Source organism: Chlorocebus sabaeus, chromosome 11, assembly GCF_047675955.1.
Source record: "Chlorocebus sabaeus isolate Y175 chromosome 11, mChlSab1.0.hap1, whole genome shotgun sequence".
In the NCBI taxonomy this organism is placed as follows: domain Eukaryota; kingdom Metazoa; phylum Chordata; class Mammalia; order Primates; family Cercopithecidae; genus Chlorocebus; species Chlorocebus sabaeus.
This window is the reverse complement of record NC_132914.1, coordinates 119215276-119239071: the sequence shown is the minus strand read 5'-3', so window position 1 is coordinate 119239071 and position 23796 is coordinate 119215276. Positions and strand designations below refer to the sequence as shown.

Here is a 23796-nt window from a genome sequence, read left to right as displayed (position 1 = left end):
GCGCTAGGCAGTGTCCCAGCTTAGTGAACCCGCCATAGTGGGTCCAACTAACCACAGGTCGGTTCTGCTCAAGACAATTCCAATACAAGCCATCAATCAGAACCAAATCAGAGGGCGCCAGATTCAATGAACGAAGCCCCTGGTTGGTGTGAGACAGTATCCAATTCTGAGTTATTTTTTGAAGAGAACAAGTCATTTCAGAGTTTCTTGTTCCCTCAAATGTCCCCAGGAACTTTTTAACTGGCTTGATACTAGATCTCTTAAGCCCTCAGCAGCTGCAAAATTGATTCATAAAGCTTGTTTTTCTTTTCATGTTTTTTAAAAAGAACAAAATGTAAATTAGGTTGCAAAGCCCTGGTGACATGATCTGACAAGCTGGCGCCAGCAGAACCTTGGCCCGTGCTGTCTGCCCCAAGGTCACAGTGACACAGCCTGGTTTGGGGTAGACAGTTCCCTTCCATGTTCCAAGGCATTCCAAAGACTCCCACCATGCCAGATTTCCAGCTGGACCCCATGTAGTGGAGGGGGCTTCGTGCATGAGTAAGGATGTGGTTGTTATTCTGTTTCTCTGCCACAGAATGTTCCTTCAGAGAAAGGCACTTTAAGTGGATCAGAAATGTTATCTCAGATGCTAGTTTCTCTGGGGAAGAAGCTGGTCTGGGGGGTGCACTGGACGGAGTGTGTTGGAGAATGACATCTGGCACCTTTGCCTGAATGAGGCCTCAGAACGGATGACAAAACTCTAAAGTCAGACTAACTCTCATCTGTTCGCACTACAATGCTATGCGAATTTCAAGGCCAAAATACTGCTATAAACTTAGTAACGTCCCCTAAATGTCCCAGAACTGGGGAACCGGCCCCTATTTTTGCCTACTACATGTTTTGCGGCCCAGCGGAGTGTGAGGCAGCCAAGCCACCACGCTGGTGAGTGTGGGTGCGAGGGAGGCCCCGGCCTCTGCTGGGCGGGGCTGCTCTGTGGTTTCTGGCCCAGGTGCAGTGTGAACGGGTTCGGGGGGGCTCAGAGGGGCTTCTGCATTCTCCTGGCAGCTGTCAGCAGGGTTAAGCATGGTCAATGATGCTCTTTGTAACGGCCACACACCACCACTTGGGTGTTCTGCTGATAAGAAGCCACAATCTGGGACTCTCAGAAGCCCGGTGCACCCGGCACCCCAACCCCAGCCCCACAACAGGCAGAGGTGATCCACACTGGGCCACACTGGGCGGAGGGTCCAGGCGGCCCTGCAGGGAAAGGGGATGAGGCCATGGACCATCATTTCCCTGGACCATACGTGTCTCGAGGAAGGCCTGCTGCTGGCTGAGGACCTCTCTGCTCCCCAAGACCACGCCCCCTCTGTATCTCATGCAAACCCCATCCAGGCAGTATCGCCAGAGACCCAGAGATCCAGCCACCATGTACATCCAGCTGCCAGGGTTTTTCTCGCCTCCGCCTACTTTTCTATTTCAGAAACAGTGGAATGTCCAACTTTGTGAATTCCATTGCTCACCAGAAATTTGCTTTAATGTCTAAATGTTCTAAAGATGAGAGGGGGGAGGGAAATGCATAAAAAGCAGTGCCTCATGGAAAACACACGCACGTGCATGCACACACACCCAAAGTCCTTTGTGATTTAAACATTCCTGGTAACTTCACTGACCATCCTGGCCAGAATCTTCTGAAATGGTTAAGCCAAGAATTTCAGTCGCGAATATTTCTGCAGTGATTTCGTCTGGAAGTTCTTCTTCAAGGCAAATTTCTGAGCCTAGCCAAAACAAGAACAGAACACCAAATGCCTTCACGATGATTATGTCTCTTTCTTTTTTGGGTAGGGGGAGGGTTTGAGACAGGGCCTTGCTGTGTTGCCCAGGCTGGAGAGCAGTGACACGATCATAGCTCACTGTAGCCTTGAACTCCTGGGGTCAAGCGATCCTCCCACCTCAGCCTCCCGAGTAGCTGGGACCACAGGCACACGCCACCATGCCCAGCTCATTAAAGAAAAATTTTCCTAGAGATGGGGTCTCACTGTATTGCCCAGGCTGGTCTCAAACTGCTGGCTTCAAGTGATCCTCCCACCTCAGACTCCCAAAGTGCTGGGATTACAGCAACCACACCCCGCCTCAATGATTATGTTTCTAACTCAGAAGGATTTTCCAAAAACACAAGGAAATGCTACTAAACAAAAACAAGAGGGGCTTTGTGCTGTGATTTGGCTTTGATTCCTTGAAAAACTCTGGGTGGAAATTGCTTAAAAATTTCTCCTTTACAGAACAGAACACTGTTAACCAAATCTCTGCAAACCTTACTGGAAAGCCTTAACCACATGGTATGATTGATTACACACACAGCAGAAATATGTAACAATCGGGAAAGGTACATTCTGAGATCCGAAGTACATAAAGGAATGGGGTAGGGAGAATTTGCAGGTTGGGAATGACCTGTTAGCTACTAGATTCTAGAATGAGTTCAGGGACTTTAATTTGACGTGGGGAATGGACAATAAAAGGAGAGGGAAAAGGGGAATGGGTGAGGGGTCTTTGTACCCTCCTCAGTCTTGGTAATGGTGGTGGGATCTGACCACCCCCGGGCTTGTCAGCAGAGTTGCTCCTGCACCAGCGAGCCTAGAAGAGCCGTTTAGATTGGTTCCTCCTGAGCTGAAGGTCACAGCCCTAACTTCAGGTCCAGTGCACAAAAAGAAGGTGAAAAATACTTAGGCTATAGCAGGAAGGGACATGATGATGATCTTTAAAAACTTGAAAGTTTTGGCAGCTTGCAGCTAGGCTTGTGCTGCCCAAGTTGATGCTCTCTCCTTCTCCAAATCTCTCTCTCTCTCTCTCTCTCTTTTAATTGAGACAAGCTGTCACTCTGTTGCCCAGGCTGGAGTACAGTGGCACGATCCTAATTCACCGCAGCCGTGAACACCTGGGCCCGTCATCCTCCCACTTAAGCCTCCTGAGTAGCTGGGACAGAAAGCACGCACCACTATGGCCAGCTAATTGTTTTGTTTTGCTTTAATTAATTAATTAATTAATTAATTTAGAGACAGAGTTTTTCTCCTGTCACCCAGGCTAGAGTGCAGTGGTGTGGTCTCGGCTCACTGCAACCTCTACCTCCTGGATTCAAGCAATTCTCCTGCCTCAGCCTCCCAAGTAGCTGGGATTACAGGTGTGTGCCACCACACCTGGCTAATTTTTGTATTTTTAGAAGAGACGGGGTTTCACCATGTTCGTCAGGCTGGTCTCAAACTCCTGACCTCAAGTGATCCACCCTCCTCAGCCTCCCAAAGTGTTGGGATTACAGGTGTGAACCACTACACCCAGCCTGTTTTATTTTTTATAGACATGGGATCTCGCTATGTTGCCCAGGCTGGTCTCAAATTCTGGATCTCAAGCGATTCTCCTGCCTTGGCCTCCCAAAGTGCTGGGATAACAGGCATGAGCCATGGTGCCTGGCCCCCAAGTCTCTCTTGACATACCTCTTCTTCTGAAACAGCTGTCAAACTGGATCCTCTACTGGTGGCCAATATTCACCCACCCAAGCTGGCAAGATGACAGGTCAGTGGAACAAAGGGAAAATAAGCCCAGAAGAAACAAAAGGACGGACAGAGTGCGGGAACAAAAGCCACCACTCACTGTTCTTTTCATAACTTATTCATGTGGGATTCCCAACAGACTTACTTTGTTATGTGCAGTCTTAGGGAGAGTGGCTTGCACCAATCAGGAGAAATAAATGTACTTAAGTCTACAACAAATTAGTGAACCACAGCTACATGCCCAGACAAAGCCAGCCAGGGTACCTTTGACAGAGGAGGTTGCAGGCTCGGATTTCCATCCCTCGGGATTCAGGCCAAACAGTGAAGCAAAGCAATCCAACATCTCCTCCTCCGTCATGTGTTCACCTGTGTATCAAAGAGTAAGAAGGTGGTTGTTTAGCTCTTGAGGCTAAGCATACTATCAGGGCTTAGGGTGATTATTCAGAGGTCTTAAAGAGAATTATCCCACTATTTTTTTTTCTTTTACTCAATTAAAAAAAAAAGTTTAGGCTGGGTGTGGTGGCTGATGCCTGTAATCCCAGCACTTGCAGAGGCCAAGGTGGGCGTATCACTTGAGGTCAGGAGTTTGAGATCAACCTGGTCAACATGGTGAAACCCCATCTCTACTAAAAATACAAAAATTAGCCGGGTGTGGTAGCGCATGCCTGTAATCCCAGCTACTTGGGAGGTTGAGACAGGAGAATTGCTTGAACCCTGGAGGCAGAGGTCACAGTGAGCTGAGATCACACCACTGCAGTTCAGCCTGGGTGACAAAGTGAGACTCCTTCTCCAAAAAAAAAAAAAACAACAACAACAAAAACAACAAGAACTTTTCTGGTGGAGATGAAGTCTTGCTACATTGGGCCAGGCTGGTCTCGAAGTCCTGGGCTCAAGTGATCTTCCTGCCTCAGCCTCTGAAACTGCTGGGATTACAGGTGTGAGCCACTGCGCCTAGCCCCTTTTCTTTAGACACAGAAATGATCTAGAGTCCCATGATACTGTCACATATGCTTCCTAATGGGGTTAAACAGGGTCCTCCAGGCAGGGAACATACGTGGGGCGGGCGTAGAGAAACAGGGCAGCATGCTGCAGGGACCAGGCTCTGCTTCATTTCAAATTCCCTCTTTTCAGAACCACCCACTTGGACTAAGATGAAACTGTCATCCTGAGAGTTTACTTGACATCCTCATGTACAATAATGATAAACATAGTAGGTAAAAATTAAAAAGTTTACTTTGGTGTGGTTGCGTTTCACAAATGCAATCCAAATTATTTTCTTTTCTTTTCTTTTTTTTTTTTTGACAGTCTCCCTCTGTCACCCAGGCTGAACTGCAGTGGCACAATCTTGGCTCACTGTAACCTCCACCTCCCAGGTTCAAGCAATTCTCCTGCCTCAGCCTCCCAAATAGCTGGGATTACAGGCACATGCCACCATACCCGGCTAATTTTTGTATTTTTAGTAGAGGCGGGGTTTCACCACATTGGCCAGACTGGTCTTGAACTTCTGACCTCAAGCGATCCTCCCTCCTCGGCCTCCCAAAGTGCTGGGATTATAGGCATGAGCCACTGCACCCGGCCCCAACACAAATCTTATGACAGCCCAGGGCGACGGATCAGCTGGCGTTTTTATTCCCATTTTACAAGTGAGGATGACAAGTCTTGCTGAGGCTCAGGTAGCTGCATCACAAATCACATTCTTCTGCTTTCTAGCTCCAGGTCCCTCCCATTACCTCATACTTGCCAGGGATGCAGGTGGGTCAGCCAGACCCCTCATGGCTTTGAGATCAACCTGGCCAACATGGTGAAACCCCATCTCTACTATCCGGTCAAATCACCTCTTTCATGAAAGTTGGAGCTCTCACAAGGGCTGGCTCCCCAAACACAGTTCTCCACACTGGGAATGGCCCCAGCATGTTACCAGACATCCTGATGTATGTGCTTACCTTTAGTAACAAGCAGTCTCAGGAAGTCCTCTCTTCGAATGGCCTTTTTCCCTTTGGAGTTGGTATAACCGAGCACCTCAAAACTTTTGTGGATGCCACTCATGGTGTTACCAAAAGGTGGCTTGTGGTTAAGGTACACTTTGAGGAAATCTGGCAAGTTGATCTTGTCGATTAGCTTTCCAGTGTCCACATATTCACCAAATTTGATTTCGTTAAATATATCATCAATCTAGGGGAAAGATGGTTAAAAAAAAAAAAAAAAAAAAAAAAAAAAAAAACATGATAAATAGAAAAGGCACTGGGATAGATTTCTAAAAATTGGAAAGTAGGGCTGGTGACTTTGGGAGGCCGTGGCCGAAGGATCACTTGAGGCCAGGAGTTTGAGACCAGCCTGGCCAACATGGTGAAACCCCATCTCTACTAAAAATACAAAAATTAGCCTGGCACAGTAAAAGAATCACTTGAACCCTGGAGGTTGAGGTTACAGTGAGCCAAGAACATGCCACTGCACTCCAGCCTGGGCAACAGAGTAAGACTCTGTCTCGGGGGGGGAAAAAAAAGAAGAATACTAATTTTCCATAAACTGCACAAAAATAGAGGAAAAAGGAATACTTTCTAATTCATTATACAAGGCCAGTATCATCCTGAGACCAAAATCAGACAAAGATATCACAAGAAAAGGACACTACAGACCGAGATCTCTTATTATTTTAGATGTAAAAATCCTCCAGAAAATACAAGAAATTGAATCCAAGAGCATACAAAAGGATTGTGCACCATGATCAAGTGGGATTTATCCCAAGAATGCAAGGTTGGTTTAACATGTGAACCTCAATTAATATAATACAATATTATTAACAGAATAAAGGACAGAAACCACATGATCATCTAAACAGACACAGAACTAAAGCATTTAACAAAATCTAACAACTTTACATGCTAAAAACACTCAACAAACTAGGAATAGAAGGAAGCTTCTTTGACCCAATAACGGCATGTGTGAAAAACCCACAGCTAACATCATACTTAATGATGAAGGACTAAATGCTTTCTCCTTCTAAGATCAGAAAAAAAGACAAGAACATCTACTCTTACCACTTCCCCCCTACCCTTTTTTTTTTTTTTTTTTTTTTTTTTATAGGGTCTCACTCTATCACCCACGCTGGAGTGCAGTGAGGCAATCTCAGCTCACTGTAGCCTTGACCTCTCAGGCTCAGGTGATCCTCTCACCTCAGCCTCCAGAGTACCTGGGACTACAGGCATGCTTGACCATGCCTGGCTAATTTTGTTTTTTGTTTTTTTTTTTTAGAGACGGGGTTTCACCATGTTGCCCAGACTGGTCTCAAACTCCTGGGCTCAAGCAATCTGCCCACCTTGGTCTCTCAACGTGCTGGTATTACAGGCATAAGCTACCCGGCACCACTTCCATTCCACACTGTACTGGAGGTTCTAGCCAGGGAAACTAGGCAGGAAAAGAAGATAAAAGGCACCCAGAATTGAATGGGAGAAGCAAAACTATCTCTATTTGCAGATAACACAATCTTATTAAAAAAATAAAATAAAATAAAAAAAACACTAAAGAAAACATAAGTAAATGGAAAGACGCTCCATATTCAGGGGTTGGAAGACTTAAAATTTTTTTCTTTAAGAGACAGAATCTTGCTCTGTCACCCAGGCTGCAGCACAGCTGCCTCCCAAAGTGTAGGGATGCAGGAGTGAGCCATCATACCCTTTTTTTTTTTTTTTTTTTGAGAGATGGTGGCCAGGAGCAATGGCTCACACCTTGCCATCTCAGCACTTTGGGATGCTGAGGCAGGATAATTGCTTGAACCTAGGAACTAGAGACCAGCCTGGGCAACCTGGTGAAACTCTGTCTCTACAAAAAATACGAAAATGAGCCGGGTGTTGTGGCGTGCGCCTTTGCATTCACGCATGTGCTGTAGCCTCGTGCCATCTCACTACGTCCTCACCCCATGTACCCGCTACTGATTTTTCCATTTGTACTACCTCACTGCTCTATGTGGTTCATCACATGCGCGTGGATCCCTAACACACATGCTTCCTTTTACTTTAAAGACGCCTTTAAAAGGAGATCATCTTAAATCCAGTCACTTGTTGCTCTCAAGTTGTCACCCACAGGTTACAGATACTGGCTCAGGGCATTTCATTCCCTTTCAGACTTTAGTTGCTTCGATTTGTGCATCTGGATGAAGCAAAAAGAAAATGTGACAACTTGTCACTGCAAGAACTTAAAAACACTCTCCAGGGGGCTGCACCAGGCCACCTCACCTTACAGCGTGCACAGCCTCCCATCAGAGATAAGAGCTATGACTCCAGGCTCCTAAACACCTTTTTGATAAGGGCCACCAGCAGATGATTGGGTGATTGTGTTATTACCGCCAACTCCTAGAGAACCCAGGCCCATGAGATCTTTCAGATGTTCATTCTTTGCAGCTTTAAAAAATAATAATTTAAAAAAATTTCCCCTTGTTATTTGGAAAGTCATTCTTTGTGTATTTTCTAATTTTTCTCGAATGAGAAAAGGGTGCTGACATGCCTAGGTTTAAGTGGAAACGCGGGGCCAGTTAACACAGGACTCCTCACAGGACGCCTTATGTCACTGGCAAAACATGAGGAAGAGAGAAATGTAATAATTAAAGAAACAAACAAAACTGTTCCTCACTGCCATCAGCCTCTCCCTGTGCAGTATTTTTGTACCGTGAATGTAGCAGTCAGCTGAAATGCAAAAACCCCAATTATACCAGTGAAAGGGCTAGGAATTAGTAACTTATTTTAGCATTTACATTTTAAACTAAGACGTTTCTCAATAAACTGTGGGGTTTGGAATTTTACAAAGAAAGAATAAGAGCAATAGAGAAGTGGGAAATAATTTGCTTCCTCTCCCCACTGCTCCTGCCAAAGAGCAGGTATTCTACTTTGGTCTGTGGGAATGAACCAGGAAGTTAATCTATATTTGTACATATTACTTATCAATCGGTAACCAGTTTCTCCCTGTCCCACTTAAAAATGTGGAACAAAAATTCAGAGGACACCAGTATGCAGCACTGCCAAGCTACCAACCTGTCTCAAGTACCCTTCACCCTCACATCTGGGTCTGGCCTCAAGTATCAGGAAAAAATAAAAATCTCTTGTAATCCAACCATCCAATCACAATTTCTGTGAAAGATTTGGGGCACTTCCTTCCTATTTTTTCTATGCATATAAAATACACGCACATATTTTTAACAAAACTGGTATCATATGTATAATTTTACATCCTGCTTTTTTCTTTTAACCCTGTATCTAAGTAATCACCTAGTATTTTCAGAGATGCCACATATTCTCAATGCAACATTCCAGGTCAGTTGTGGTGGCTCATGCCTGTAATCCGAGCACTTTGGGAGATCAGGGTGGGAGGATGGCTTGAGCTCAGGAGTTTGAGACCAGCCTGGGCAGCATGATGAGACCTCATCTCTACTAAAATCTAAAAAATTAAACAGGTGCGGTGGCAGTCCTAGCTACTACGGGCTCATGCGGGAGGATGGCTTGAGCCAGAAAGCCAAGGCTGCGGTGAGCCCTGATTGTGCCACTGCACTCCAGCCTGGGCCACAGAGTGAGACCCTGTCTCCAAAAAAAGGCAACATTCCAGGAATGGCCTTTTGAGTAACATTATTGGTTACAGATACAAATTAACTATAATTGATATATAATTGATATTATAAAAGTAGCTGTAAATGGTAATACTGTTTCGTATACAGCATTTTACTGAGTTTATACTATGTACAATTGCCTGTTAAATCATGTATAATTTTATGTAGGAAGAAAACACTATCCAGTAGCAATTATTTGCATATTGTACTATATAACTTTGACAGTACTACTATATGATAATACCACTATTTACCATGAGGCAGTAGAGGCGGGGGGCTAAAAGAGCAATCTTTGATGATAGACCTAGGTTCAAACTCTGGCTCTGCCATTTTCTGTCTATATGACCTTGAGTGAGTTACTCACATTCCTTCTCAGTTTCCTCATCTTGAGAAAACAGGAAATATAGTCATATGTATGCATTGGGCTTTTTTGAAGCTTATTGAGACTATGTATGTAAAGTGCTTAACATAATGCCTAACACATAGCAAGCATTCAACAGACAGTAATTATTCTTGTGATTATTATACTTTTCTATGCACTTGCTAATTAGAATATATATAATCATAACATAAGATAAATTATAATTTGGCTGAGTGGGGTGGCTCACACCTGTAATCCCAGCACTTTAGGAGGCTGGGGTGGGTAGATCGCTTTAGGAGTTTCAGACAGTCTGGGCAACATGGTGAAACCCTGTCTCTACAAAAAAAGACAACAAATTAGCTTGGCATGGTGGCACATGTGCTTGTAGTCCCAGCTACTTGGGAGGCTGAGATGGGAGGATCACCTGAGCCCAAGAGGTGGAGGCTGCAGTGAGCCGTGATTGTGCCACTTCACTCCAGCCTGGGCAACAGGAGTGAGGAGTAAGACCCTGTCTCAAAAAGAAAAAAAATAAATAAATAAATAATATATATAAATTACTGATGTAATATATGATTTAACTCAGTTCAGAAACCGGAGGCTAAGATGACAAAAGGAATTCATAAGGGCCTGAGTTACTCATACCTAGAGAGTTCCAAAGAGCTCAGCAAACATTCACAGCACAAGCCACTCAGCATGTGATTCACCTCTTACTCTCTCTTCCTGTATGACGGATCAAGAATCACTACTCAACAAGCACAGAGTTGGCAGCTTCGGCATCACTGACATTTCCTTCCTGAGCCGACTTCGCTAGTGTTCGTTGAAAAGGCAGGTTCTGCTACATGTCTGAACGAAGTTCATGCTTGGGAGAGGAACCTCGGAGCCGGAAATAGAACGCGGAGCTCGTTCTGAACACCCCCGTGTGAAGATGACCCGAGAGAAGCAGGAGTCCTGGCTGAGCGGCCCAGACACTGGCGGTCGTCAGTCAGCCTGGCCTTTGATAGGCATTCTCACGCCTGCTAAGGCGCGGCTTCATGCCATTCACCTGGAGCGCTTCAACAGTTCTGAGGCCCAGATCCTATTCCCTGAGAACCTGATTTTTTTTTTTTTTTTAGATGGGAGTCTCACTGTCGCCCAGGCTAGAGTGCAGTGGCGTGATCTCGGATCACTGCAACCTCCACCCCCTAAGTCCAACTAATTCTCCTGTCTCAGCCTCCCAAGTAACTGGGACTACAGGCACGCGCCACCACACCTGGCTAATTTTTGTATTTTTAGTAGCAACAGGGTTGCTACTGTTGGCCAGGCTGGTCTCAAACTCCTAACTTCAAGTGATCTGCCCGCCTCGGCCTCCCAAAGTACTGGGATTACAGGAATGAGCCACCACAACTAGCTGAGAGCCTGATTTAATTGGTCTGGGGACCAAATTTTTGGAAGTTCCTCATTTGAATGATTTGAATGTGTAGCCAAGCTTGAGAAAAATGGCTGGAAGGCAAAGGCTGGCAAACATCATCAGGCATCACATGATCAGGAGGTCTTGTTCCAATAGACTGCTGGTCCCACCTGCGGGGTTTCTGAGTCTGGGGTAGGGTCTGACCGTTTGCATTTCTTGTAAGTCTCTAGGTCACATGACGTCAATCCTGTTGGTCTGGGGGCCTCACTTTGAGTACTGCTGCTCTTAGACCACAGGGGTTCATGGAGGTGATACTGGTGCCAAAATGAATCAGCCCCAGGCTTGGGACTTTCAGTAGAGAGTAATAATGGGTGGCAGCTGCGGTGCACGCTCTAATTCTTTGGGCTCACATCTGTTTTCCCCATTAAGCTGTAGCCAGAGCTTTCATCTCTATTTCCCCGGCAGCTTAGTTCAGAGCCTGGCACATTATGGAGGCTCAGAGAAATGTTTACTGAATGGATAGATAGATGGATGAATGAATGAATGGTGAAGTAAATAACGTGGACACAAGTGAGGCCACAAAAAGAATTCTCTTGAAACTCACAAGAGGCTTAGAATAATCATGTAGTGCCCTAGTTAATTTCACTCGATTTACTAGTAGTTACTGAGCATTTGGTTTAGTGCAAAGCCAGTGAAATGCAAGTCACTCAATTATTACTAGAACAGTTCTGCACTCTGGTTTTTGATCTCAGTTGTTGGGGTCAGCAAATATTTATTCAGCGTCTATTGAGGTCTGGGCCATGACAAGAGACGCTCAAGAGACGATATACACAAGGAAAGCGAACTAACAAACAGACTCCATTGCCGAGGTCCTCAGCCCTGGCTGCCTGGAGCTTTAAAAACTGTCCATGCTTAGGCTCCACTCCTAGGTTCTGTTGCACAAGACTGGGCTCCAGGTGTAAAAATCAGGTGTAAAAATAGTGATGTATTTTTTTAAGTGCCCTCAAGTGATTTTAAAAGATTGGCTATGGTGGCTGTAAAAGATTCTGTGCCAAGATGCAGAAGAACATCATCAAAGGCTGCAGGAGCTCTCAGCCAGGTGGGCCTGGGATGGCTTCCTGGAAGAGGTGAGCCTACTGCAGAGCCACGAAGGGTTTGGCCAGGAGGAGGTCAGAGGAAGGCACTCTATGCTGGGAAACAAGCGTGAGGAGGAGGGTGCAGAGGAGGTGCCCACCCTGAGCCCATGCATCCAATTCTAGACCACACTCTGGGTACCTGTACCCGAGGCTTCTCTCCCCCATATAACCTAAGCCCACTTCTGGGGCCCATGGGGATCTCACCCTCCTGAGGGCAACCTGTGCCCCTGGTGTTGCTCACCCATAGGTCTGAAGGGTGACCCGGGGCTGCTGTTTGGAGGGTATAGAGAAAGGTCCACCTCCTGAATGCCATGCGCACAGTGGCCAGCGATGGAGCCAGGGCTGGGAGGACACGTGGGGCAGGCCCAGCCTGGCCCTGCATGCTGCCCATTCGGGTATGAACTTTGAATCAGCTCATGTTGAAGGTTGAACTGTCAAGGGGGGATATTTATTTAGCAGCTTGTTGCTTGATTGGTAACTTTTAAACATTTAGACATACAGCATCTGGGCCTCTGTTGCCCTGACTGCTCCAGGCCCCAAGACATGAGGGTGGCCCCTTGGTGGTGGGCTGGAGTCCCCTCACCCGAGAGCATCTTATTTCTGCCTCTGTCATTGATGACGCATGTCTTTGGGTCTATGATCCCTGCTGTCAGCCTCAGGAAGCCATTGATGTCCTTAGAATTATGTTCTATAATTAAGTTTTATAACCTCCCTATTAAGCGGAGAGGAATACGATACATTTGAACTGGGGCCATTCCTTGTTTTTATATGCAGGCTCCTGGTGGGGGCAGGTTTGTTTCTTTAATGGGTTCATGGACCAGTATAGGGCTGGGAGCACTCACCCTCTTCCCCACACCCTCCTCCCAACACACAATACCCTCTAGAACATCCTCAACCGATGGGGCACAGTGTCTTGTCCCCGCTCATCATCCTTACTCACACCCTGTCCTGGTCACCCCCTGCATCTCCTCGCTAACCCAGGGCAGGGAGTAGTGGGCTGAGGAGGGGGCATCAGGGCTGGGCAGCGTCACTGCATGGCCACATCTGGAGACCCCTGTGAGCCCCCTCTGCGATTCATGCAACACTGTGACCCCAACTGCTCCATACCTCCCTCCAGGAACTAGATCTGGATGGCAACTGCCTCTTTTTCCAGGAGTGGGGCACGCACGCAGTTCTGCCCTCTGGATGCAGTCTCAGGTCACAGCAGTCAAGGCCTGGCCTGGTGCTCTTGCCCACTGTCTTCTACTCCATGTGAACAACACCCATCCACAGGGCCCTTAAGAGCGACTGTCACCCTGCCCCACATCAGAGCCCAGGCCTCAAACACCCCCAGGGACTCTTCCCTTCCCAGTTAATGTTTTTAAAGGTCTGAAAGAGACAGTCCTAGCTGAATGACAAGTCTTGCACCTTGTACCAAACCCACAATCAAGGATTTGCTAGTTCTGTGTCCACAGCTTTCCAAAATCCTGATCCTGCCTCATGCACCCTAAAGCCCCAGATGGATCCTAGCTCAAGTGAAGAAGTGATGTGGGCCGGGCACCGTGTCTCACACCTGGGATCCCAGCACTTTGGGAGGCCAAGGCAGGTGGATCATTTGAAGTCAGGAGTTCAAGACCATCTTGGCCAACATGGTGAAACCCCATCTCCACTAAAAATACAAAAATTAGCCAGGCATGGGGGCGGGCATCTATAGTCCCAGGTACTCGGGAGGCTGAGACAGGAGAATTGCTTGAATCCAGGAGGTGAAGGTTGCAGTGAGCCGAGATCGTGCCATTGCCCAGCAGCCTGGGCAACACAGAAATACTCTGTCTCAAAAAAAAAAAAAAAAAAATTGTAGAGACCGGGTCTCACCATGTTGCTCAGGCTCGTCTTGAACTCCCAAGGACAAGCAATCCTCCCACTTTGGCCTCCCAAAGTGCTGGGAATACAGGTGAAGAGCCACAGCACCAGGCCAGTCTCACTTCTTAATGGCTACTTAGTGTAGGTATGCCTTATTTTATCAGTCTCATCTCCTATCAATGGATATCAGTGTTGTTTTGGTTTTCAACACAATAGACTATGTGGCAACAATTGTCCCTTCAGGTCAGGTACGGGTGTGGAGGGCCTGTCGTCCCAGCAACTAGGAAGGCTAATGCAGGAGGCTTGCCTAAGCCCAGGAGTTTGAGACCAGCCTGGGCAACGTAGTGAGACCCCATCTCAATATTTATATATATTATATATTTAAAATTATCCCTTCCATACATACATCATTATAAACTTGGGTGAGTTTTTCTGTAGGATACACTCCCTTTTTTTTTGGAGACGGAGTCTTGCTCTGTCACCCAGACTGGAGAGTATGGTGGCACCATTTCAGCTCACTGCAACCTCCGCCTCCTGGGTTCAAACAATTCTCCTGCCTCAGCCTCCGGAGTTGCTGGGATTACAGGCTCGCGCCACCACGCCCAGCTAATTTTTGTATTTTTAGTAGAGATGGGGTTTGTCCATGTTGGCCAGGCTGGTCTCAAACTCCTGACCTCAGGTGATCCTCCCACCTCGGTCTCCCAAAGTGCTGGGATTACAGGCTTGAGTCTCCACACCCAGCCAGAATACACTCTTAAAAGTACATTTGTTGAGTCAAAAGATACATATATTTTTAAAGTTAAGCAAAAAATAAATAGCAAATAAAATAAAAAGTTAAGTGACTGTTGAATTCCTTTCTAAATGCTCCTAAGCTATGCCAAAGCTCCTTAATATAGCAAACACACTAGGGTTACTGAGAATTACACTGAGATCAAATAATACTGTCAGGGGTTCTGTCGTCCTCACCGACTCTGCTGTCGAATACGACCAATGAGCATCATTGATTCTTTCACTCATTCCATCAACATTTGCCAAGCGTCCACCATGCAGGCACTTGCTGGGCACATACGTCTCTAGAGGATTAGCCTTAAGTTTACAGAACTAGGTGTTTGCACCAATGTTTATTCCGTGCCCAAACCTGTCAAGATTATACAACACTCTGCAAGCTAAAGAGAAGTGAAGTTGCAAGTAAGCAGGAAATGAACAGGGCCCTATTCCAACGTGACAGTCCCACGTCCTGGAAGAAAAGACACATGTATAAAGATAGAGGGTGGAACTGCCTTGCACGCGAAATCATCTGTAGAAACGATGACACCTAAGCTATGGTTCCTTTGATAACATTATACCTGCTGCAGACCTTCCATTTAAAAATGATTTCTAGGCTGGGCACGGCGGCTCACACCTTGTAATCCCAGCACTTTGGGAGGCCAAGGCAGGCGGATCAAGAGGTCAGGAGATCGAGACCATCCTGGCTAACACGGTGAAACCCCGTTTCTACTGAAAAATAAAAAAATTAGATGGGCATGTGGCATGCACTTGTAGTCTCAGCTACTCGAGAGGCTGAGGCAGGAGAATCGCTTGAACCCGGGAGGCGGAGGTTGCAGTGAGTGCAGTGAGCTGAGATTGAGCCACTGCACTCCAACCTGGGTGACAGACTTGGTCTCAAAAAAAAAAAAAAAAAAAAAAAAAAAACTAAATAAAATAAAATAAATAAATACATAATGATTTCTAGGAGTAGCCCACCCTGACCCCTTCGGCTGTGTTTTGCTCCCGAGCACAGCTTTCTGTGAAAGGAGGGAATGGCCAGGAATTCTTTGGGGAGCGTTGTATTCTTGCATCATTTGGCTTCAGTGTACCACACTGACTAGCTTCAAATCCCCAAGACAGTTGTAATGACGTAAGCAAAATATCAACAATGTATAGTCTTTGGGGTGCTGGTTTAAACCCTGCATCTGGGTCTTTTCTGTAACCAAGTATGAACACACTCCAACAGCGAGGCGTAAACTCCATGCAACTTTCTGAAGGAGGGGGAGCGGCTACATCTCAATAGGAAATGTTTCATTAACCACCGTAAAGCCTGGGTTAGTTTCAAAGCCCTGAAAAGATTTTTTTTAATCACTATAAATCTGACTTGAAAACAAAAGATCAGCAACTTCTCCCGGTGCACCTCCAGATATAAACTAACTCATCAGTTAATCAAGTCTGCACACTGATGTGGGGCACATCTGGGGCCTTCAGAAAACATCTCCAGAGAGGAAACTTTTTTTTTTTTTAAAGTAGACTAAAAACCCTGGAGTGCAAGGGTGAGTGGGGCCCTCACTGAGTGCGGCACCGAAACTCTCCTTTTGGGAAGTGGTGGCGTCAGGCAGGAGAACATATACAACATCCAATGCAAACCTTACAACCACCGTTTTTATTTCTGTCTTTAAGTAACTGTCAATGTTTGTTACTTTATAACATTTGTTACCAACTAACATTTTTTTCCGGATACCTTTTCTTCATCAGCAAGATTTTGATAAGTTGTTTAAGCTTTATTATTTTTTGCCAATGATAGAATAAATGAGTACATCTTTAATAATTAGACTTCCTTACCTTTTTTTTTTTTTTTTTTTTGGAGAGCTATGGTGCCCAGGCTGGAGGACAGTCACTATTCACAGGCATGATCATAGCATGCTGCAGCCTCCAGCTCCTGGGATCAAGCAATCCTCCTGCCTCAGCCTCCACGGTAGCTGCGACTCCAGTTGCCCACCACCATCCCCGACTAATTTTCTTCTTTTTTTTTTTTTTTGAGACAGGGCCTCACTCTGCTGTCCTGTCTGGAGTGCATGGCACAATCATGGCTCACTACAGCCTTGACCTCCTGTGCTCAAGCGATCCTTCGATCCTTCCCACCTCAGTCCTCCAAGTAGCTGGGACTACAGGTGCACGCCACCACACCCAGCTAATTGTTTATTAGCAGAGACGGGCCTCCTTATGTTGCCCAGGCTGGTCTTGAACTCCTAGGCTCAAGCGATCCTTCTGCCTTGGCCTCCCAAAACGCTGGGATTGTGAGCCACCATGCCTGGCCCACTTTTTTTAGGTTTTTAAGAGATAGAGGTCTTGCTATGTTGCCTAGGCTGGTCTGGAACTCTTGGCCGCAAGTGATCCTCCTGCCTCAGCCTCTCAAGCAGCTGGGACTCCAGGCATACGCAGGACTTCCTGATTTCTATAGGAAGCAGAGACAAGTGGGTTGCTCTCTGCCTACCCCCTTTCTCAAGCACTTTGTGCGACAGGTGGGCACTGGTCGCCGGGGCTAAACACCTCACCAACAAAGCAGGACAGCCCAAGGATTAAAATCAAGAATCCTGGCGGGGCACAGTGGCTCACACCTATAATCCCAGCACTTTGGGAGGCCAGGGCGGGCGGATCACCTGAAGTCGAGAGTTCGAGACCAGCCTGGCCAACATGGAGAAACCCCGTCTCTACTAAAATACAAAATTGGCCAGGTGTGATGGCGCATGCCTGTCATCCTAGCTACTCAGGAGGCTGAGGCAGGAGAATTGCTTGAACCTGAGAGGCGGAGGTGCGGTGAGCTGAGATGGCGCCATTGCACTCCAGCCTGGGCAACAAGAGTGAAACTCCATCTCAAAAAAGAAAGAAAAAAAAAAAAATCAAGAATCCTGAATGATGTGGTGATGTGCGCCTATAGTATGTGCTACTGGAGAGGCTGGGGCAGAGGAATCACTTGAGCCCAGGAAGTTGAGGCTGCAGGGAGCTGTGATCGCACAACTGCACTCCAGCCTGGGTGATAGAGTGAGACCCTGCCTCTTAAAAAAAAAATCCCGGCCGGGCGCGGTGGCTCAAGCCTGTAATCCCAGCACTTTGGGAGGCCGAGACGGGTGGATCACGAGGTCAGGAGATCGAGACCATCCTGGCTAATACGGCGAAACCCCGTCTCTACTAAAAATACAAAAAACTAGCCGGGTGAGTTGGCGGGCGCCTGTAGTCCCAGCTGCTCGGGAGGCTGAGGCAGGAGAATGGCGTGAACCCGGGAGGCGGAGCTTGCAGTGAGCAGAGATCCGGCCACTGCACTCCAGCCTGGGCGACAGAGCGAGACTCCATCTCAAAAAAAAAAAAAAAAAAAAAAAAAAAAAAAAATCCCGAACAAGCGAGAAGACTGCCATCAATCTGATGACATTTGGACATTTATGTAAAGTATCTTTACCAGAAAATCAAGAAAATATAAACTTTTAGATTTTGGAAAGGGTATCGTGCACAAAGAAGCACGAGGTCAGAGAAACATTCCCATAAAGGGCTTCTAGAATCATGGATCCAGAGATGGGGATGTCATGACAAAGACAAAAACATTGGATGACATTTTAAAACACTTAACGTGTGCCATGTACTGTACAAAACGGATACTCAGTTAATCTTCACAGTAATTCTGGAGGTGGGTACTGCTATTATGTTTATTTTGTAGATGAGGAAACAGGCATGGAGAGGTTCCGAAACTCGACCAAGTCGTAACTGGCACGTGGCCACAGTCAGGATTCAAACCCAGAGCTGCCTGACCTGGGAGCCTCCACAACGTGGCCTCCATGGTTAGCACTGACCTGCAGGCATCAGGGAGCCACCAGAATACTCCTCACCCACAGGAACGGCCAGAGGCATGGCCCACGATGGCATTTTGGTGAATTTCATAGACGTGTGAACCTCAGGCACCCACAGGCCTTGTGAAGGAGGCCCTCTCCCTGGCTGAGGAAGGGGCACCTGGGTTTGAAAGGCCTCCTTGTGAGGCGAGGGTGCCTGGAACTTGCTTCAGAATAACCCATGGGGCGGGAGCAGTCAGTGGGTCTGAACCAAAGAGGAGCTGAGAACTGCTGAAGCTGAAGTTGACGGATGAGTATACAGGAGTGGTGTGTGTGTGTGTGTGTGTGTGTGTGAGAGAGAGAGAGAGAGAGAGAGAGAGAGAGAGACAGGGTTTCACTCTGTTGCCTAGGCTGGAGCGCAGTGGCATGATCACAGCTCACTGCATCCTTGACCTCACAGGCCCAAGCAATTCTCCCACCTCAGTCTCCCAAGTAGCTGGGACCATAGGCACACGCCACTACACGTGGTTAATTTTTTTAAATATTTTTTTGTAGAGACAGGGTCTCCCTATATTGCCTAGGTTGGTCTCGAACTCCTGGGCTTACTAAAGCAATCCTCCTGCCTCAGTCTCCCAAAGGGCTAGGATGACAGGTGTGAGCCACCATGACTGGCCAAGAGTTCATTTTATTCTTTTCTGTGTTTTTGTGTTTGCTTGGAATTTTACAAAATAAAATTTAAAATAAGAAAATGAGGGGTGATCCCATCAGCCTCTTAGGAGGAACACACTGATTTAACAGGAAATACTGAGGGAAGAGCACCCCACAGAGTAAGCACCACTGTGTGCTGGGCACCGCACAGACCCTCGCTTGTTGGTCCTCACGACACCCCTATGAGAGAGCAGCCCACTCCAGCCTCATCTACAGAGAGGACTCTGGCATTCAGACCACTGCTGGGATGGCTCGCCAAGGAGGCTGGGCACTGCAGCCAGGCCGGCTGGTTTTCACCAACATGTGCTTCTTCCCTTTCTTCATCTTGAAGTACCAGGTGTTAGGCCAACCAATCAGCCAGAGGAGGTGGGTATTTGGTTAAATGTTGGGCTAAAAACAGAAGAAGCAGAACCACAGAGCCATGCAGATGAAGTGCAGTGGCCGTGGGAACAGGGAGACATCTGAGGCAACATTTCTAATATAAAATGAGAGGGAAAAGAGGTCCAGGAGCGGTGGCTTGCGCCTAGAATCCCGCACTATGGGAGGCTAAGGAGGGTGGATGGCTTGAGCTCAGGAGTTCGAGACCAGCCTGGCCAACATGGAGAAACCCAATCTCTACCAAAATTCAAAAATTAGCCGAGCATGGTGGCACACTCCTGTAGTCCCAGCTACTTGGAGGGCTGAGGCTGGAGGACCAGGTGACACAGTGAGACCCTGTCTCCAAAAAAAAAAGAAGGAAGTGAGAATGAAGAGGGGCCCGCTTTTTGCCCTGCTCAGAATTCCGTGGAAGCTGTGCCACCTGCCCAGAGTGGTCCTGGGTGCGACTGTTGCACTCATTTTGTAGATGAGGAAGCTGAAGCATGAAGAGGCTGAGACACCTGCCCATGTCTTAGCTGTCACTTGGTCATAGTCCTCATGGTTAAAGGAGACTGAGCCCACTCCACACTCCGGGAACAGGGTGCCCAGGCCTGGCCAACCTGAGTGGCACATGCTCCGATGGCAGTGATGACAGTGACAATGTCTGCAGCTCTGGGAAGGAGACAGGCTCCTGCCTGTGGCGTTGAACCCCACTGGATGTGGGCTGGGGGCTGGACCCAGAGGGAGACAGCACAGCAGAAAGCCAGGCTTAAAGAGACAGACCCTTCCCAGCGACATGGATGAGGGCCTGGCTTAGGTTACACTGCACATCACTACTCCCTCTGGACCTGGAATTCTGTGAACCAGAAAATGGGTCGACTTAGGTTTCTGTAACTTGTAACCAAAGAACAAGGCTGAGGCTGGGCATGGTGGCTCACGCCTGTATCCCAGCACTTTGAGAGGCTGAGGCAGGTGGATCACTTGAGGTCAGGAGTTCAAGACCAGCCTGGCCAACATGGTGAAATCCTGTCTCTACTAAAAAATACAAAAATTAGCCAGGCGTGGTAGTGCATGCTTGTAATCCCAGCTACTCAGGAGGCTGAGGCAGGAGAATTGCTTGAACCTGGGAGGCTGAGGTTGCAGTAAACTGAGATCACACCACTGCACTCCAGCCTAGGTGACAGACCAAGATGCTGCCTCAGGAAAAAAAAAAAAGAGAGAGAGAAAAAAAAAGAAGAAAGCTGACTAATGATCCCGCTCAGTGTGTTGAGCCCCTATCTTCAAATGTGGGCAGCTCCACAGTGAGCACCCCCAGGAGATGTACAGACTCCGAGGCCTATGCTTGGAGATTCCAATTGGCTGAACCTGGGCAGGGCCCAGGAGCTGAATATTCAGTAAATGCTCCGATGCAGCTTCCCAGTTTGGGAAGCCACGTTCTAGGGAACGCTCCTTGGAAAATGCCACTCTCAGGAACACTTTTATGTGGGCTGTACGAACTTTCTCAGAGTTGCTTATGTTTCTAGCAATGTGCTATTACAAAAGGCACATCAGCCAAAGACCTTTAGAGGAGCTAACAACAGTACCTGGTGATTTTACCGTCCTCATTCATTCAAGACTCAGCAGGGGTTAAGGGGCTCTGATAACTAATTTCTCCAGAAATGAGTTTTGTGTACCTGGAGCACACAAAACAGGTGATTCTAAGTAGGCCACCGAAGCCGAGAGAAGGGACTGGGACCACAGCTTATATTGCTCAAGTGTTCTCAGCCAACATGAACATCGAGTCTTAGCTGGGTTTCAGGACTTGTGGATTCCTGAAGATGGGCACGTAAAATGCTACATTTATGGAAAGTAGGTTAGCAGTAGGTGCAATTTCATATTCTCTGACCCAGTAATTCTACTTCTTGCACTATGACCCAGGAAAATAATTAGAGAAGTGTGCAAAAACCATGCACAGAGATGCTCAACACAGCTGTGTCTCTGACACCAACTACTTCATCCAACTTACATGCCTGTCAACTGGGGAATGGTCCAATTAAGTTTGCAGCCTTTAAAAGCATGTTGCCAAGGAATTTTTACCACCTTGCTCACAAAACAAGTTACTGAGAATGTTGATACATATCTATATGCACACACATCTTCTGTATAATGTTGATATATATAGGTATATACATATATATACCATATAATCTCAATTCCTTGTTAAAAAATATAGATATATCTATGTCCATATATAAAATGATAGGATATCTACCAAAATAATAACAGTGATGATCTCTGAGTAATTTCTATTTTCTTCTTTATAATTCTATTTTCTAAATTAGAAATAGTTAAAAATTAAAATATATCCTTTAAAAAGCAAGTTTTTGGACAATTTTTAATGTAATGGAAAAAGTTTATGATATAAAATTAAGGGAAAATATAGGATACAAACACATATTCAGAGTGGTATCAATTAGTTTTTTGTTTGTTTGTTTGTTTTTTATTTTTTGAGAAAGAGTATTGCTCGGTTGCCGAGGCTGGAGTGCTATGGTGCGGTCAGCTCACTGCAACCTCCGCCTCCTGGGTTCAAGTGATTATCTTGCCTCAAGCCCCCCAAGTGCTAGGACTACAGGTGTGTGCCACCATGCCCAGCTAAGTTTCGTATTTTTTAGTAGAGACAGGGCTTCACCATGTTAGTTTCTTGCACCAAGCCCAGTTAGTTTTTTAAAACTATATACATCTGGCCGGGTATGGTGGCTCACGCCTGTAATCCCAGCACTTTGGGAGGCCGAGGCAGGTGGATCACGAGGTCAGGAGATCAAGACCATCCTGGCTAACACGGTGAAACCCTGTCTCTACTAAAAATACAAAAAAATTAGCCCGGTGTGGCGGTGGGCACCTGTATTCCCAGCTACTGGGGAGGTTGAGGCAGGAGAATGGTGTGAACCCGGGAGGCAGAGCTTGCAGTGAGCCGAGATCACGCCACTGCACTCCAGCCTGGGCGACAGAGCAAGACTCCGTCTCAAAACAAAACAAAACAAACAAACAAAAAAAACTATATACATCTATACAGTCACACTGCACTTAACAACGTTTCAATGACAGATCACATATAGGATGGTGGTTCCATAAGGTCATAACACTATATTTTTACTGTACCTTTTCTTCATTTACATAGGCTTAGATACACAAATACACACCACTGTGTTACAGCTGCCTACAGTATTCAGTACAGTTGCATGCTGTTCAGGTCTGGAGCCTGGGAGCCACAGGCTCTACCATACCGCCCAGGCGTGTAGTAGGCTCTGCCATCTGTGTTTGTGTAAGGACACTCTATGATGTTCACACAATAACGATGTCGCTTAACGACACAGTTCTTAGAACGTCTCCCAACATTAAGTGATGCATGATTATATATATGATTATATAAATATATATACAAAACACCCAGGAAAATCTTAATAACTGTTCCATCTGCATAGTGGAATTGTAAGTCAGTATTTTCTTCATTCCACTTGTATATCCTTCCCAAACTTTATATAATGGGAACGCATTATATTTCTTTTTTTTTTTTGAGACGGAGTCTCGCTCTGTTGCCCAGGCTGGAGTGCAGTGGCGCAATCTCGGCTCACTGCAAGCTCCGCCTCCCGGGTTCATGCCATTCTCCTGCCTCGCCCCCCAAGCAGCTGGGACTACAGGCGCCCGCCGCCACGCCCGGCTAATTTTTTGCATTTTTAGTAGAGACGGGGTTTCACCATGTTAGCCAGTATGGTCTCGATCTCCTGACCTTGTGATCCACCCGCCTCAGCCTCCCAAAGTGCTGGGATTACAGGCGTGAGCCACTGCGCCCGGCCTACATTTCAAGTCAGAAGAAACACAATCAATTGTACTTTATTTATTTATTAATTTTTTTTGAGACAGGGTCTCGCTCTGCCTCCCAGGCTGGAGTGCAGTGGCACAATCACGGGCACTGAAGCCTCCACCTCCGGGGCTCAAGTGATCCTCCTGCCATGGCCTCCTGAGTAGCTGGAACCACAAGCACGGGCCACCACACCGGGCAATTGTTTTGGGGGGGATGGGGATAGAGATGGGATCTCCCTATGTTACTACCCTGGCTGCTCTCAAACTCCTGGGCTCAAGTGATCCTCCCGCCTTGGTATCCCAAAGTGTTTGGATTACAGGCGTGAGCTGCCACACCTGGCTTAACTGCACTTTAAACAATAGTTTACATGAGGAACATTTCCCTGAGATGCTTCTTGACCCTGCTTGGGGCTCCTTGCATCTGGGGGTGCTTTTGCGGCACGGTCATGAGGGATGGCTGCACCCTCCGTGCTCCACAGC

The 23796-nt window shown here is 46.8% G+C and overlaps 1 protein-coding gene across 3 annotated transcripts in view; it reads right to left on the bottom strand.

Annotated features, from left to right (window-relative positions):
- Positions 1–1492: 1492 nt before the first annotated feature.
- Positions 1493–23796, bottom strand: part of CFAP251 (cilia and flagella associated protein 251) — an 82262-nt gene continuing 59958 nt past the window's right edge. For all 3 annotated transcript variants that reach the window (XM_037995541.2, XM_037995544.2, XM_037995542.2), the window contains 3 exons: positions 5471–5699; positions 3792–3893; positions 1493–1760 (listed from right to left, as the gene is read on the bottom strand). In XM_037995541.2, the coding sequence (XP_037851469.2) occupies positions 1648–1760; positions 3792–3893; positions 5471–5699 (444 nt within the window). In that variant the 3' untranslated portion in view covers positions 1493–1647. The remainder of the gene's footprint in view (positions 1761–3791; positions 3894–5470; positions 5700–23796) is intronic.